This window comes from Rana temporaria, chromosome 3 (assembly GCF_905171775.1).
Source record: "Rana temporaria chromosome 3, aRanTem1.1, whole genome shotgun sequence".
Lineage (NCBI taxonomy): Eukaryota > Metazoa > Chordata > Amphibia > Anura > Ranidae > Rana > Rana temporaria.
In genome coordinates, this window is record NC_053491.1 from 283,066,304 (window position 1) to 283,081,863 (window position 15,560).

A 15,560-nucleotide genomic window follows, 5' to 3' on the forward strand; every position below is an offset into this window, starting at 1 on the left:
AAATAAAAAAAACACTTGTTTGCCATGAACCGCATCGAGGCTGTCTGATGCATTGGCAATGCAGTTATTATCAGCATGTTATATACAAGAATCATTTATAGCTGGCTTGACGACAATTATGATCAATGATAGTATTTGATTGTGCTCACTTTACTTTAGCTACTTCCACACTAGGACAATTAAATAAAAACACCACCAGTCCAATAAAAAAGAAGGAAAGGAATAAATCCTTTTAACCATCCAAGTGTGCACTATTATGAATATGCACATTTCTATATAGGTCTGTAAATGTTGTCGCAGGCATTTCTTAGCAACTGCAAGTTCTTATTTTGGCCCTACTTACTCATTTTCTTCTTATCCGCTAGATGTTTGCTGCTGAAGAAAATGTTGACTTTCGAATTCATGTAGAAAATCAAACAAGAGGAAGAGATGACGTGAGTAGAAAGCAGCTTCGGCTCTATCAGCTCTATAGCAGAACAAGTGGGAAACATATACAAATACTAGGAAGAAGAATAAGCGCAAAGGGAGAAGATGGAGATAAGTATGGTAAGATAGTTTAATCCTATGCTATCCCAATTTAATTTTTACATGGATGCTTTTACCTCGAGGACAGTGAGAACTGAGCACACCTATTGGTCTTTCTCTTCCCCTGCAAAAACACCTCCTGTATACCTATACTTCCCATATCCTGTGCTATACTCTAAAGCATAAAAGATTATGCATACTGGAGGCATTTAGCACTTATTCAGCTTTACACTCTTAGTGAGTGTATGTTCATCCCTCTGTCTGCTCTTATGTATAGTGTTCACTTCACCTCTCCTTTTGAGGATAGCACTTCCTGTTTCCTGTTGGCAATATCAAAAGCTTTCTGTATACAGGAACTTTACTCTGTTATGGCTTTATGTACCACTTCTGCCTCTCTGCTCTCCTACTTTGGTTTGCACTTCCCCACATACTGTCCATAGCAGTGTTACATTCTCCTACTGTGTGTGTGTGTTTTTTTTTCTCCTCTCATTATTGTCATCCTGTGCCCTCACTGGAGTACCCAGAGTGAAGATTGTGGACAGCACAGAGCATATTGACTGCACACACAGTCATAGAGAACACACTTGCACAGAACACGCACAGACTGCACAAAGACTAATAATACATGTGGAGAGCTACCCCCATTAGGAGCCGTTAGTATTTTCCCCGGATCTTCCCTAGTTTCTGCCCTGCAGCCAGGCACACATTATTTTCCACAGTCAGGTGTACAACTGCTTGTTACTGCTATGACCAGTCTAGGTGTTGTATTTTTTTTTGTTTTATTATGGTTTAGGAACTTGGATAGGAGAAGGGATATAGTAGAATACTCAAAATCGAACTATTCACACTTGTGGACAGCTTTCTCAGTAGAACTGTGTAGTAGAATGTACAGAAATTAGCAAAGTCTCTTGCAAAGAGAAGGAATTGAGTGGACTCTGCTTGTCAAGACACCAGCCGGTGTCCCCTTTAGCTGACTTCTAAAAACCCAGAGGGGGTTTCAGCAGCACTAGTCTCTAGGATCCCTTTAGGGGGTTCTGTACTCACAAAGCCCTGGTCACAGGTAACCTTCCTCTTTGATACCAGACAGGATCCATGGACATCCTCCCTCAGTCAGCTCTCAAGAGAAGCCTGGGTTTCAGCATTTAGGCCCTCAGGTTGCCCACCTGAGGCTGCATGGCAGCTTGCGCAGGGGAGAGGCGACAGGCCCCTTCCCCAACTGGACCTCTCCTCTGAGGAAAAGATTCCATGTGCTCACTGAATATAAATACTAGCACCCAGCATGCTCAGGGGCAACACTCCCTAATTGGCTGGAGCTGTATCCATATTCATACTGCTTATCTGCATGGCTCAAAACATCCACTCAGAACCTTCCTTGGTTACCTGGATACAGATGAACCTTCACCCAGATGCAGCAGTACTGTGAGCCACAAAGGATGAACTAGCAAAACTTTTATAGCTCTCCTGTTAAGCAGAGAGAGGGACACTAAATTTGTGTAACAATCGCTTATTAAGCCGAAGACCAATTATACTATATCCAGCCCTCAAAATTTCCACTCCCCTACTAGCATTTGGCGAGTGGATTTAAGCTGGGGGCGAGTGATAACAGGGCTGCATGACCAATCTCCCTCCAATCTGTGCCTACACTTAGAGTCCCAATGAGATTGGCGGCCAAAGAGGAAAGGTGCATGCTCGGGAAAAGTAGTCTGGTGAGCTGCGCACAGCAGAGCAGTACACAGGTGCTCTCCTTACAATTCTCATTAAGCCATGGGACCTAACAGTATGACCTCTCTGAGCCTGCCCCCCTCCCCGGCCCCCGACCAATGTAGCTGGAGAGCAGAAAGTAATGAGTGAGGTGGACGATTGTAAAAATTACAACTCCGGTGCAGCGCTCACTGAAAGTTGCCCTGACATGAGAGCGGCAGCCTTCTAGTTTGTGCAGTTTTCTTCTCCTTGTGCTCTATGTAAGTGTCCAACAGTTTAGCCTGAGCACTGTGAACAGACTGGTCTCAATGTGTGCTGTGCGCTGTCAGTGTGCGCTGTGCTATGGTGTCAATGGCTGTGCAGTTGTGTGGATCTCAGCGCTGGATTGTACTCCCTCCCGCTGTGCTGCAGCTCCTCTCCTCTCTGCCAGCCTGAATAAAAGGGGGAAGTGGGGACATGCAAACGTGGAGCCGCACACACAGGCTCCTGATGATAAGATGAATGGGAGAGAGAGAGAGGATGGATGGGAGTTGCAGAGGAGACAGCAAGAGAATGGGGAAGAGACCCAGTTCTAGTGCCCTGTCCCTCTGGTCTGCCCCCAGTGCCCTGTCCCTCTGGTCTGCCCCCAGTGCCCTGTCCCTCTGGTCTGCCCCCAGTGCCCTGTCCCATTTTGTTAAAGTTGTTGTTGGTAATATTTAATTTTGTAACTTGATTCTGCATAAAACATTGTCATTCCATGAGATAATCTACGAGGGCGTGTTTACGGGTGCAATTAGGCGCAGGGCAGTGTATGAATTCGGTGGGGCAACTGGTGGCGAGTAACTCTTGAGGCCTGGCTAGTAGCTCAGGACTTGAAATTTTGAGCCCTGCTATATCCAACCATCTACATCCTAGCACCTATCTAGAAGGGTGCTACACTCACCCCTCCACCAAAACCACCATATTCTCACTGGCCTGGGCACAGCCCCATCAAAAACCTTTGTACAAAAATGTATGCAGCGTATCACACAAACTTGGAATTGGTGGGGGGGGGTGGGTTTAACAAAGTAACAGGGTCAATGCGGCATACCACATATGTTGCCAATAAATACAATAGCGTCAAAAAATATATATTCTGCTGTACATATATTCACAGAACAATTGGGTAGGGCCCTACCCAGTGCAACTTTAATTAGTGCACCCACCACTAAAAAATTTAGATGATTGAAAGCACAACCATAACTACTCCTAAGATAGCTAACATATTTACATAGTTCAAGGTCAATCAACAGTGACAGTGGAATTACCTCAGCCAAGGTGGGATCGGTCCTTGCAGTCCTGCAAGGAAGTATTTAGTAAAAGACAGTACATCCTATATTTTAGCTAATTGTGGGATCTGTCAAGAACCATGAATCAGACTGAAACAAAAGTGCAGTAAAAATCACACTTTAATAAAATGGTACAAACTTTACAAACTAAGTCAAAATAGCCAGGGTTCGGTAACCAGAGCAGGTAGTCAGAACATGCCAGTAAAACAGGAATCCAGAGATCAGCGTAGTCAGAGGCAGCAAACAGAAACCAAGAGGGAAGTCGGCCAGGAGATCTGATGCAAGCAGCTTAAATAGCCAGCAGGATAATTGATGAGCAGGATATGATCCACAGGTGAGTCACTACTGAATGAAGAGTATTGGCAATTAACTGACAGCTGAGCAGCCTGAGGGGAGGGAGGGCTGAGCCCAGCCCTGACAGTACCCTCTCCTCAATGACTCCTCCCCCTTAGAGGGAAAACATCAATGGAAAGCACAGAGAAGGACGGGGGCATGTATGTCCAAGGATGAGACCCAAGAGTGCTCCTCCGGACTGTTCTCTTTCCAATGAACCAGGTACCGTATGCGCCAATGGAACCTACAGGAGTCAATGATGGATTGTACTTCATACTCCTCATGGTTCTCAACCTGCACTGGGTGAGGACGTGGCACCGAGGTGGTGAAGTGGTTGCACGCCAAAGGTTTTAATAAGGAGACATGGAATACATTGGAGATACGCATATTACATAAGTACATAGTTAGTCAGGTTGAAAAAAGACACACGTCCATCCAGTTCAACCACAAAAAAATAAATAAACAAAATAAAAAACATAGTACAATCCCATACACCCAACTCCATACCCACAGTTGATCCAGAGGAAGGCAAAAAAAAAAAACAGCAGAGCATGATACAATTTGCTACAGCAGGGGAAAAAATTCCTTCCTGATCCCCCGAGAGGCAAATCGGATTTACCCTGGATCAACTTTACCTACAAATCTTAGTATCCAATTATATTACCCATTATTATTACCGTCCCAGCCCTTGCACCCCTTTCCATCTGTGCAAGGAGCTGAGTCTCCACCTCCTCGTTAACATTGGGTGGTCTATAACAAACTCCAATGATTAACTTTGAACTACGCACATCTGTATGCAGTTCCACCCATAATGCTTCAGCCTCATCACACTCTCCATCAACCAGGTCCTCTTTCACGCTTGCTTTGAGGTCACTTCTCACATAGAGACAGACCCCGCCACCTTTCCCTTTTACCCTGTCTTTTCGAAAGAGAGCATAGTCAGGAATATTAATAACCCAGTGTAAGGGGTTAGCTCGGTAGCGGGGGGGGGGGGGGGGGTGACCCCCTGGATGGGTTCACTACACACGGAACGATACAGAGAAACAGCCGAAGACGGTTGAAAACAAAGAATTTGGTTTATTATTCCATCTTGCTGGAAACAAGTGCAAGCATCCACACAGCATAAACAAAATCAAACATAAAATAAACCCTGGCCACTTGGGGCGTCTACCTTCACCACACAGGAACCTATCTATGGAGTCTGGCACAGCCTACTGCTGAGCAGACACTGCTGGTCATACAGCAGAAAAAAAAATTAGTCTTTTTGATTTTTATCACACAGAAAAATCAACAGCACCTCACTTCTTCAGAAGTATTTCTGTTCATTGCTCTCCACTCAAAAAGCCTCAGGATGCAGCAATCAGTAGTAATCCTCTGGATTACTTATAGAGGCCTTAATTGCCTCATTCTGAGCAGCTGAAGTTTTTCAACGCCCTTAAACCTTTCTGGCCACTTCTGCAGCCGACACCTGATAATAATTGGTGTATTGTCTAAACAAGGCAGAAATGTATCTCCCGTCTGTGACAACAATCACAGATTTACCTGACTTCCTGTCACACCAGTCATGTGAGGATTGAAGCCAAGCCTTAGAAGGAAGGTCTAAAGCCTAGGCCACTGGGTTAATCCTGCGGAGAAAATGGAAAGGCCCAATAAACCGTGATGCCAATTTCAGTGAAGAAACAAGGAGTCAGAGGTTTCAAGATGACAACCAGACCCTCTCCCCAACTTGGTAGGAAGGCGCAGGTAGGCGTCTGTGGTCAGCATGGAGTCTGTACCTATCATTGGCATGTTGCAAGGACTCTTGGACCTGTACCCAAGTGAAACGAAGACCATGGAAATGCTCCTCTAATGCAGGAATGCTCTGAGGAACAAATGAGTCAGGCAACATGGATGGTTGGAACCCATAATTCACCATAAACGGAGACAATCGGGAAGCGGTGTTAATGGCACTATTGTGAGCAAACTCCCCCCAAGGTATGAGGTCTGACCAGTTGTTATGGCGGTCAGAAATATAGCAACATAGAAACTGCTCCAAGGACTGGTTAACTTGTTATGTGGCCCCATTAGACTGCAGATGATACACAGAAGAGAAGGAAAGCTGCATTCCCAACTGTGCACAAGAGGCTCACCAAAACCTGGATACAAACTGGCTACCCCTTTTCGAGACGATAACCTTGGGTAGCCCATGCAATCAAAAGATCTTGCAAGCAAAAATGGATGCCAACTTCTTAAGTGGAGTGCAATGTGACATTTTTGATGGTAAGTCTGGAGCACAGCGGTGCAAAGACTCTCAGGGACAAAACAGCGGTCACAAGGTTTCTCTGGAGGAGAGTGGATCTGAGCGGCAAGAATTCTGTCACCCAAAAGTGAAGTGAGACTTGTACGAACCGTTGCCAGAATACGATTAGGAGGTATCACAGGAACAGGAACCGACTCTATCTTGGAAGCGGAGGAAAACCATCACGACAATGCATCTGCCCTTATATTTTTAGTCCTGGATAAGAATGATGCCGCGTACACACGATTATTTTTCGGCATGAAAAACACTGTTTTTCAGCATGTCCAAAAAACGACGTTTTCCAACTTCATCATTAAAAACGACGTTGCCCACACACCATCGTTTTAAAAAATAGATGAACAAAGCACAAAGGGGAAGTTCTATTCGCCTTTGGGCTGCTTTAGCTGATTCCGTGTTAGTAAAAGACTATTCACGCTTTTCTGTCTGTTACAGCGTGATGATTGTGCTTACTCCATTATGAACGGTGTTTTACCAGAACTAGCGCTCCCGTCTCATAACTTGTGTCGTTTTCGCCCACACACGATAATTTTTTACAACCCGAAAAATGAATTTTTTTCAAAAGCCGAAAAACTATGTGAAGCCCACACATGATCATTTTAAATGACGTTTTTAAAAACATTGTTTTTTTTTCATGCCGAAAAATGATCGTGTGTATGCGGCATGAGACTATATAATTGAAGCTTGACAAGAAAAGAGCCCATTGCGCCCTTCTAGGAGAAAGGCGTTTCGCCTCAGACAAGAATGTGAGATTCTTGTGGTCAATCAGAATGAGGACCGGCACAGTGGTACCTTCGAGGAGATGCCTCCATTCTTTGACCACTTGCCTACTGTGCACATACACCCCCTTCCTGCCCAGACGAGATTTTAGCTTCCGGCACTGCGTCGCTTTAACTGACAATTGCGCGGTCATGCGACGTGGCTCCCAAACAAAATTGACGTCCTTTTTTTCCCCACAAATAAGAGATTTATTTTGCTGGTAATTGATCGCCTGTGCGGTTTTTATTTTTTGGCCTATAAACAAAAAAAGAGCGTAAATTTTGAAAAAAAAACCCAATATTTTTTACTATTTGCTATAATAAATATCCATTTTTTTGGGAACATTTTTTTTTTTCCCTCAGTTTAGGCCGATATGCATCCCCTGCTTCAGATCCAGTCACTATTTCTGTGCTTGGCTGGCCAGCCCTGCAGCAGTAATCCAGCTGAGGCTGGCTCCATATACTCGAATCCCATCAACATCTTGAGACCTACAGTGCATCTCACATCCTACATGATCTGCTGTGGCAGCGCTCTCTGAGGGGCCTGAGCTGCTTGCCCTGGTGCCCCAGTGGTGTCCACTAACACCTTGAGACTGTCTGACTGCTGTGTGCCCCTCTGCCAGATCATCGTCACAAGCTTGCTAGCTATCCATCCACCTGCTCCACCCTACCAGACCCTTGCCCTCAGATTAATGGGCCCTAAAACCGGGCCAAAAACTCATCCACACCAAGCCGCCCGCCCCCTGCCATGGCGGCTAGGCAGGATCCTTCTCTCGTAGGTAGGTTGCAGGACCTGCTGGCTGAACTAGGTATGGAGTCTGAGAATTCCCCAGATGTGGCTGTCCCTGCCCCCTCCTCCCAGGATAGCACTGCAGTGATCCTGGCCGCCATTAAACAGAGCAAAACTTCCATGCTGGTGAGAATCGATCGCCTTGCAGAAGAATGTAATCTCATTAGAAATGACCTAGATAAGATCAGAGGTAGACTGACTGAATCGGAATCCAGACTGTCTGCCACTGAAGACCTTACGGCAACTCACACTAACACCATAGTAGACTTGCAACGCACGGTACAACTGCTTGTCGCCAAATCCGATGACGCAGAAAACAAGGCAAGACGGAATAATGTCCGAGTCCTGGGTCTCCCAGAGGGAGAGGAGGGCGATCGCCAAGCTGAGTTCGCGGAAGAGTTCTTCAGGAAACTGCTAGTTCTGGCGGATGTCTCCCCGACCTATGTTGTTAAACCGTGCCCATCGTGTACCCACAGGACGCACAATCCCTGGTGCAAATCCCCGACCCTTCTTGGTCCACTTCCTTAACTTCAGGGACTGCCACAGGATCCTTTCCGAAGCCTGCAAACACCCCTCAATTCCATACGGCAACTCCTCGGTCCTACTGTTCCCGGATTTCTCGGCTGAGCTGCAGCCTTTAATGTCCTTGAAGTCCTTTAATGAGGTCCGTAGGCACCTACGTAAAAAGGGCATTAAATACAGCATGTTGTACCCCAGCCATCTCCAGGTCCCCAGCTGATGCGCATAACTGGCTGGACACCCTGCGATAGGCGCGGTAAGCTGTTACTCACTACAAGTTGCTTTAAGAATGTTCCCTTAAAGATGCTATTTTCCCTCCGGATACACGCATTAAGGGGTTGTTTATTCAGTCATCAGTCTTTGGTTGTCTAGCCCTCTGGTCTCACCACCTACTTTGCTGCAGGCTGACTCCAAAGTCTCTCACGCAAGCTATACCTGCCATTTCGGACAGGTTACAGTTCTACTTCCTGAGGCTGAGGTGTATTACTTAACCCTGATTTTAATCCCCCTCTCAGTAGAGCCATCGAATGCTGGAGTTCCTCCTGGTCCTGGACTAGATGTATGTTTTCTTCTAGAGCTACCTTGTTGGACACAACACACTGAAGTATCTAACCCCCCTCAGTTTTTTCGGCCTTTTGAAGAACTCTTCAAAGAAGTCTGAAGATCTATCTGTATGGCCACGTACACACGATCGGTTAAACCAATGAGAACGGTCTGATGGACAGTTTTCATTGGTCCAAACCGATCGTGTGTGGGCGCCATTGGTTATTTATCCATCGGTTAAAAAAAAGCCATTTGATTTAAATTTAACCGATGGATTCCTAACCGATAGAAAAAAAAACGATCGTTAGTAGGCACGACCATCGGTTAAAAATCCACGCATGCTCAGAATCAAGTTGACGCATGCTTGGAAGCATTGAACTTCGTTTTTTTCAGCACGTTGTTGTGTTTTACGTCACAACATTCTGACATGATCGGTTTTTTAACCGATGGTGTGTAGGCACGACTGACCATCAGTCAGCTTCATCAGTTAACCGATGAAAACGGTCCATCAGACCGTTTTTAACGGATGGACAGATTGTGTGTACAGGGCTTTAAGGGTTTTAAACTGACTGGCATTGTTGTTGGGGTTGCTGGTCAGTATTGAGTTCAACAGTTTTCTTCACTGGAACTTTGAGGCTCACGTAGGCGACTTTTGGTATAAAGGTTTAGGGATTAAACTACTAGCCCAGTTATGTTGGGGTATTGGCTAAGTAGTAGGGTGTTTTTTGATGATGTCTGGGTAGGGTGTTATGTGTTCTGGGGAGAGGGGTTTCTCTGTTTTGAAGATCTGGATACACAATGTGCTGCTCAAATGCTTTATTGGTCTCTGACCCTAATGAAAATATGTGCCAATTTTGAGTTTACTTACCTGATGGTTTGAACGTTGATATTGATTTGAATTGTTTTTATTTCTGATAAATAATAATTTTAATTGAATTTATTATTTTTTGTTAGTTATCTTTAGTATTTAATTATATATATAATTTTTAATATTTTTATAATTTTTTATACATATTAATTGGTACCGTATTTTTTTTATTTTTATAAAAAAGCTTAATAAAGATAGCCGTTACTATGGTAGCAAGCCAAGGCTAAACAACAACAGGCAGAGCAAAGCGCCATATTGCCGTAGTCATCAGTAATATAAAAAAGTAGAGAATAAAAATTATGCGTATAAAATAATACCTCAGAATATAGGAAATATATAGAAAGAACTATATTTAAAAATTATGAAACCTTTAGTAACTACCAAAGATCCTATCGCCATCTTGTGGCTAAAAGGTAATATAACTCCCATATATTTCAAAAATATATGCAGCAACATATAAGGCCTCACCCGATGCTGATTGAACAGTCCACTCAATATTACATAAATAAATAAACATATCAAAACAGACAAATTTAATATTAACCAAAAAAATGTAAATAAAATATTAACCAAAAAAAAAAAAATGGAAAAAGCATTTGACACAGTGGAGTGGGTATATCTGTGGGAGGTGCTTAGAAGAATGGGTTTCCCACTAAAATGTGTTGCTTCGATACGCACACTGTATACGGTCCCATGGCATGTATTAAACTGAATGGCTCCCTGTCTCCTCCATTCCCCCTGCTGAGGGGCACCAGACAGGGATGCCCTCTCTCCCCAACTCTGTTTGCCCTGGCCATGGAACCTATTGCTGAGGCCCTCAGGAGCTCGGCCGAGGTTTGTGGTATTAGGGTGGGCTGGCTGGAGGAGAGAGTGGCTTTCTATGCGGATGATCTGCTGCTTTTTTTGAATGATGCTGGTGACTCTCTGCGGGGCGCAATCAGTATCATGGATGCCTTCTCTGCCTTCACAGGGTTAAAAGTGAACTGGCACAAGTCTTGGCTGTTCACAGTGGATGAGGGAGCCAGGTCCTCCTCACCCTCCTCTCTCCCACTTCTGTGGGTTGATCAGTTTACCTATTTAGGTATTATTATCTCAAGAGAGAGTAGGGACTTTGTGTGGCTCAATCTTGACCCTGTCTTGGTAGCAATTAAAACCAAACTGAAGGCGTGGAGCAACCTCACCCCTTCTATGCGTACCTCTATGCGGGCATGGAAGGTGGGTGAGGTGCTGAGGGCACCCCAGCCAAACTCTTGGTCTCCTCACACCCCCCTGTGGCTGAACCCTAACCTATCACAGTTCAATACCATGCCGGATCCACAGGCCTAGGCCAAATACAAAATACTAACCCTTGAGCATGTTATCACCAACAGAGAGCTCACCCCCTTTCACGTTTTACGCACCAAATTTAATGTGCCTGCATGGGCCCATTTTAGGTATCTTCAAATCGCTCATGCTTACAGGTGTCAGTTCTTAGGCCAACCAGTTGAATTGGCATACTCGGAGCTCGAATCCACCCTTCGGGTGAAAGACTTGAAGAAACCCACGTCTCACAACCCACATTGTCCCCTCTCCACAGGAAAAGGGTGGGGGACATACCGGAGCTGGACGAGGACGACTGGAGGGAGATTCGGGACTTTCCCTTCTCCCCTCTGGTCTCAGCTAGGGACAAACTGGTCCAATACAAATTTGTGCATAGAGCTCACTACATGCCTCACAGCTGCACCAGATGTTGCCGACACATTCTGTCATGCTGGCTTTGCTCCTACCAACCGGGTGACTTTTTCAAAAAAAAATTGGGTTTGCCCAGCAATCGAACATTAATGGAAAGAAGTACTCCAGGTGATTGCTAAGGTCACTAAGACTCGTGTTCCTTTATGATCCTAAATATAGTCTGCTGGGGCTGGTGGAACAACTGTCAATGCTCAGAGCCAGGAAAATACTCATATCCCTGCTATTGTACTATGCTTGTAAGGCCATTACGATGGACTGGAATCAATCGTCTCCCCCCTTTGTCAGATTCTGGAAAAGCCTAGTGAATGCCAGTTTACCCCTGTATAAAGCCACCTACTTGGGCAGGGGTTGTCCACAAAAATTTGAAAAGGTATTGACCTGTTGGCTAGATGACAATACCATGGCAACTGATGCAGTAACCAATTCCTAGATTAACACCATTAGGTAGATTCAGTAAGAGTTAGGCCGACTTATCAGTAGATAAGTCGACCTAACTCAAAATCTACGCCGACCTATGTTTAAGCGTATGCTCAAACAGAGATACGCTTAAACATATCTAAGATAGGACGGCTTGCGCTGTCCTGTCTTAGGTTGCAATATTTTGGATGGCCGCTAGGTGGCGTAGAATATGTAAATTAGTTTATACGCCGATTCACGAACATACGCCCGGCCGCCGCAGTCGATTTACGCCGTTTCCGTAGCGCATTACAGGCCTCAAGTCTCCCGCCGCGAGATTCAAATTTTTTACGTCGTTTGCGTAAGTCGTCCGCGAATTGGGATTTACGTCGTTTACGTCCACGTCAAAATCAATAGGCCCGTGCGGCGTACGTAACCGCAATGCACACTGGGAAATGTAGTCGCCCGGCGCAAATAGAGCTTTCTTTTGGTGGTATTTGATCACCTCTGCGGTTTTTATTTTTTGCGCTATAAACAAAAATAGAGCGACCATTTTTAAAAAAATGCAATATTTTTTACTTTTTGCTATAATAAATATCCCCCAAAAATATATTTTAAAAAAAGGAAAATTTATATGAAATACTTACCGTAATTTTCCTTTCCTGATGGACTCCATGGCAGCCTACGTGTGGGTTAATCCCGCCTCTCATACCTCATAGGACCCTACTCCCATAAAGCTTTGCTTCTCACCATAGACTGTGTTCCGTAATATAGCCTACTCCAGCAAAGGGAGGGAACTCCTGCTGCCATGGAGTCCATCAGGAAAGGAAAATTACGGTAAGTATTTCATATAAATTTTCCTTTTTCCTGACAGACTCCATGGCAGCCTACGTGTGGGAAATAACTAGCGATACACACCCGGGTGGGCCATTGCTGGTTAAAGAAAATGAATTAATTGACATTGTCAACAGATAGCACATGTAAACCAAAATTAACCGACGATAAAGAAGCCGGTTCTACGCAATTGTGCGTCATAATGGTATTTAACGACGACCAGGAGGCCGCTTTGCAGATCACTTCTGGGGAAACGTGCCGGGCAGCCGCCTACGACGTGGCCACGCTCTGAGTAGAATGGGCGGTTACCGCTTCCGGAGGAGCCAAACCTTTTGCTTTATAAACCCCTTGGATGGCCTGTACAATCCATACTGCAATGGTTCTAGAGGAAGCACGCATTCCCTTGTTCTTCCCATGAAAGGAAACAAATAGGTGATCAGATTGGCGAAAAGACGCTGTAGCTTCCAGATGTTGCTTCAATACTTTCCCGACATCCAAAGGATGAGCATCAGAGTTCTCAGAAGATCAAAAGGTGGGAAGGACGATCTCCTGGTTCTCATGAAAGACCGATGACACTTTTGGTTTGGAACCTAACATAGGAATCAATACAACACGATCCGGAAAAAAATGTGATCCTAACGAACCAATTTCGGAAACCCTCTTAGCTGATGTTATGGCTACTAGAAAAACTAATTTGAGGGAAAGCTCCTTGATTGATAGCTGGTCAGAGTTTTGAAAGTCTGAGAAAAAATCCAAGACTAGAGGGAGATCCCACTTGGAGAATTTTGGTTTCCTTAGAGGTCTCAGTCTCATAGCTCCCTTAAAGAATTGTCTAACAAGAGTGTGAGTAGCCCAGGATATCCGTGTGAATGCGGAGATAGCCGAAACTTGGACTCTTAATGAGCTAATGGATAAAGGTAGATCAAGACCCGTCTGAAGAAAACCTAGAATGTCTTGAATTCTGGGAACACTAGGAGAACCATCCATGGAAGAGGTGTAGTCTGAGAATTTTGACCAAATTCTTTGGTAGATTCTGTTGGTGCTTGGTCTTCTAGCGTATAATAAAGTGGAGATGGCCCCACTTGCACACCCTAATGCTTCCAGCCTTCCCCTCTTAAGAACCAGGCCATCGGATGCAGATGGGTTGGACACGGGTGAGGGGTCGATCGATGCAACAGGACATCTGGTCTGGATGGGAGCAGAACTGGATCCCGGAAACTCAGTTAGAACAGCAACGGAAACCACGGCCTGTTGGGCCAATATGGAATTATCACCACTACCTCGGCCTCCTCCCACCTGAGTCTCGATAGGAAACGGAGGATGACCTGGACTGGAAGGAAGGCATAAGCCCTGCGGAACCTCCACTGATCTGTTAAGGCATCCACCCCGAAGGCCTGGGGACAGCGGCATCTGGTGTAATACTTCTCCAGCTTGAAGTTGCATGGGGATGCAAACAGATCTACCTCCGGTGAAAAATCCAGTGACAGGATCCAACTGAAAACCTTGTTGTGGAGAGACCACTCTTTGTTGTCGAGAAATGTTCTTGAGAGGAAATCCGCCTGTAGATTCTGAGCTCCGGGAGATATACAGCTGTCAAATCCTTCAAGTGTGACTGTGCCCAAGACAGGATTGGTTTTACTTCCTTCAGAAGAGACAGACTGCGAGTGCCACCCTGTCTCTTAATGTACGATACTGCCGATGTATTGTCCATCCTTAGGAGGACTGAGGACCCTTCTATTAGGTGAAGGAAGGCTTGTAGGGAACAAAAGTCTGCACGTAGTTCCAGAACGTTGGATATGACCTTCTGGGACGGAAAGTCCCACTTCCCTTGAGCTACCTACTTCAGGCAGAGAGCCCCCCCACCCTGTATTGCTGGCATCCAATGTGATTGTGATCCAAGAAACAGGGGCTAGGGAATGGCAATTGAGGAGGTTCCTCCGTAGTAGCCACCAGGGAAGACTTTCCCACATATGTGATGTTATCCGAATCACTTGATTCCGAGATCTCGGATCCCACTGCTGGAGAAAACCCTTCTGGAAGGGCCGCATCTTCCACTGAGCCCATCTCACCATAGGAACTGTGGAGACCATGGTGCCTATTATGTTGAGGCTTTGAGGAAAGGAGACTCTAGAGCGCAACGGATTCTGTCCCAAACTACTGGGATTTTCTCCAGGGGCAATGAGATGGTAATCTGAGCTGTGTTGAATTGGGTACCGCCGAGAAAAATTAGAGATTGTGTCGGTTCTAGGGGACTCTTCTCTCTGTTTAGTAGCCACCCGAACTCGGTCAGGGTGGATATGACCAGGGCTCAATGTGTCAACAGTTGCTCTTTGTTTTGTGAAAGTAGTAGTAGGTCGTCCAAGTAGTGATGTAGTCTCTGGTTCTGATTAAGGCTACAACGGTCAGTAAGAGCTTCGAAAATAACCATGGCGATGTTGTGAGCCCGAACGGGAGACAAGTAAACTGGAGGTGAACACTGCCTACCGCAAACCGAAGATACTTTTGGAACTCCATCGCTATAGGAACATGAAAGTAGGCGTCTTTCAGGTCTATGGCCACAAGCCAGTCGCCGGGCTGTACTGCTTAATGGATCGTGAGTAGCGATTCCATTTTGAATTTCTCTTTCTTGATAAAGGTGTTTAGATGTGTCAGATCTATCACTGGTCTCCAGGAACCTGACTTTTTTAGAACCAGAAAAAGGGGTGAATACATCCCTTGGAACCTCTCGGCCGTTGAGACGTGCATAGCAGCACCTTGAGCCACGAGGGAGCTTTTGTATGACAGGAGGACTTGTCTTTTCTCCTCTGAGCAGGGCATGATTGGGGGAATGAACTGAAGAATAGGTGGATCTACAAATGTCCAAGAATGACCTATAGATACTGTCTTGACGGACCAAAAATCTTTTATCGAGGCTGCCCAGACATGCCTGAATTGAAAGAGACGAGCCCCGACTCTTTCC

At 45.4% G+C, this 15,560-nt stretch overlaps 1 protein-coding gene across 3 annotated transcripts in view; it reads left to right on the forward strand.

Annotated features, from left to right (window-relative positions):
• Nucleotides 1–15,560, forward strand: part of FGF18 (fibroblast growth factor 18) — a 285,024-nt gene that overhangs the window by 201,618 nt on the left and 67,846 nt on the right. For all 3 annotated transcript variants that reach the window (XR_005747966.1, XR_005747965.1, XM_040344707.1), the window contains one exon: nt 366–546. Coding sequence is in view for 1 of the 3 variants with exons in the window: in XM_040344707.1 (XP_040200641.1) it covers nt 366–546 (181 nt within the window). In the remaining 2 variants the exon portion in view is untranslated. The remainder of the gene's footprint in view (nt 1–365; nt 547–15,560) is intronic.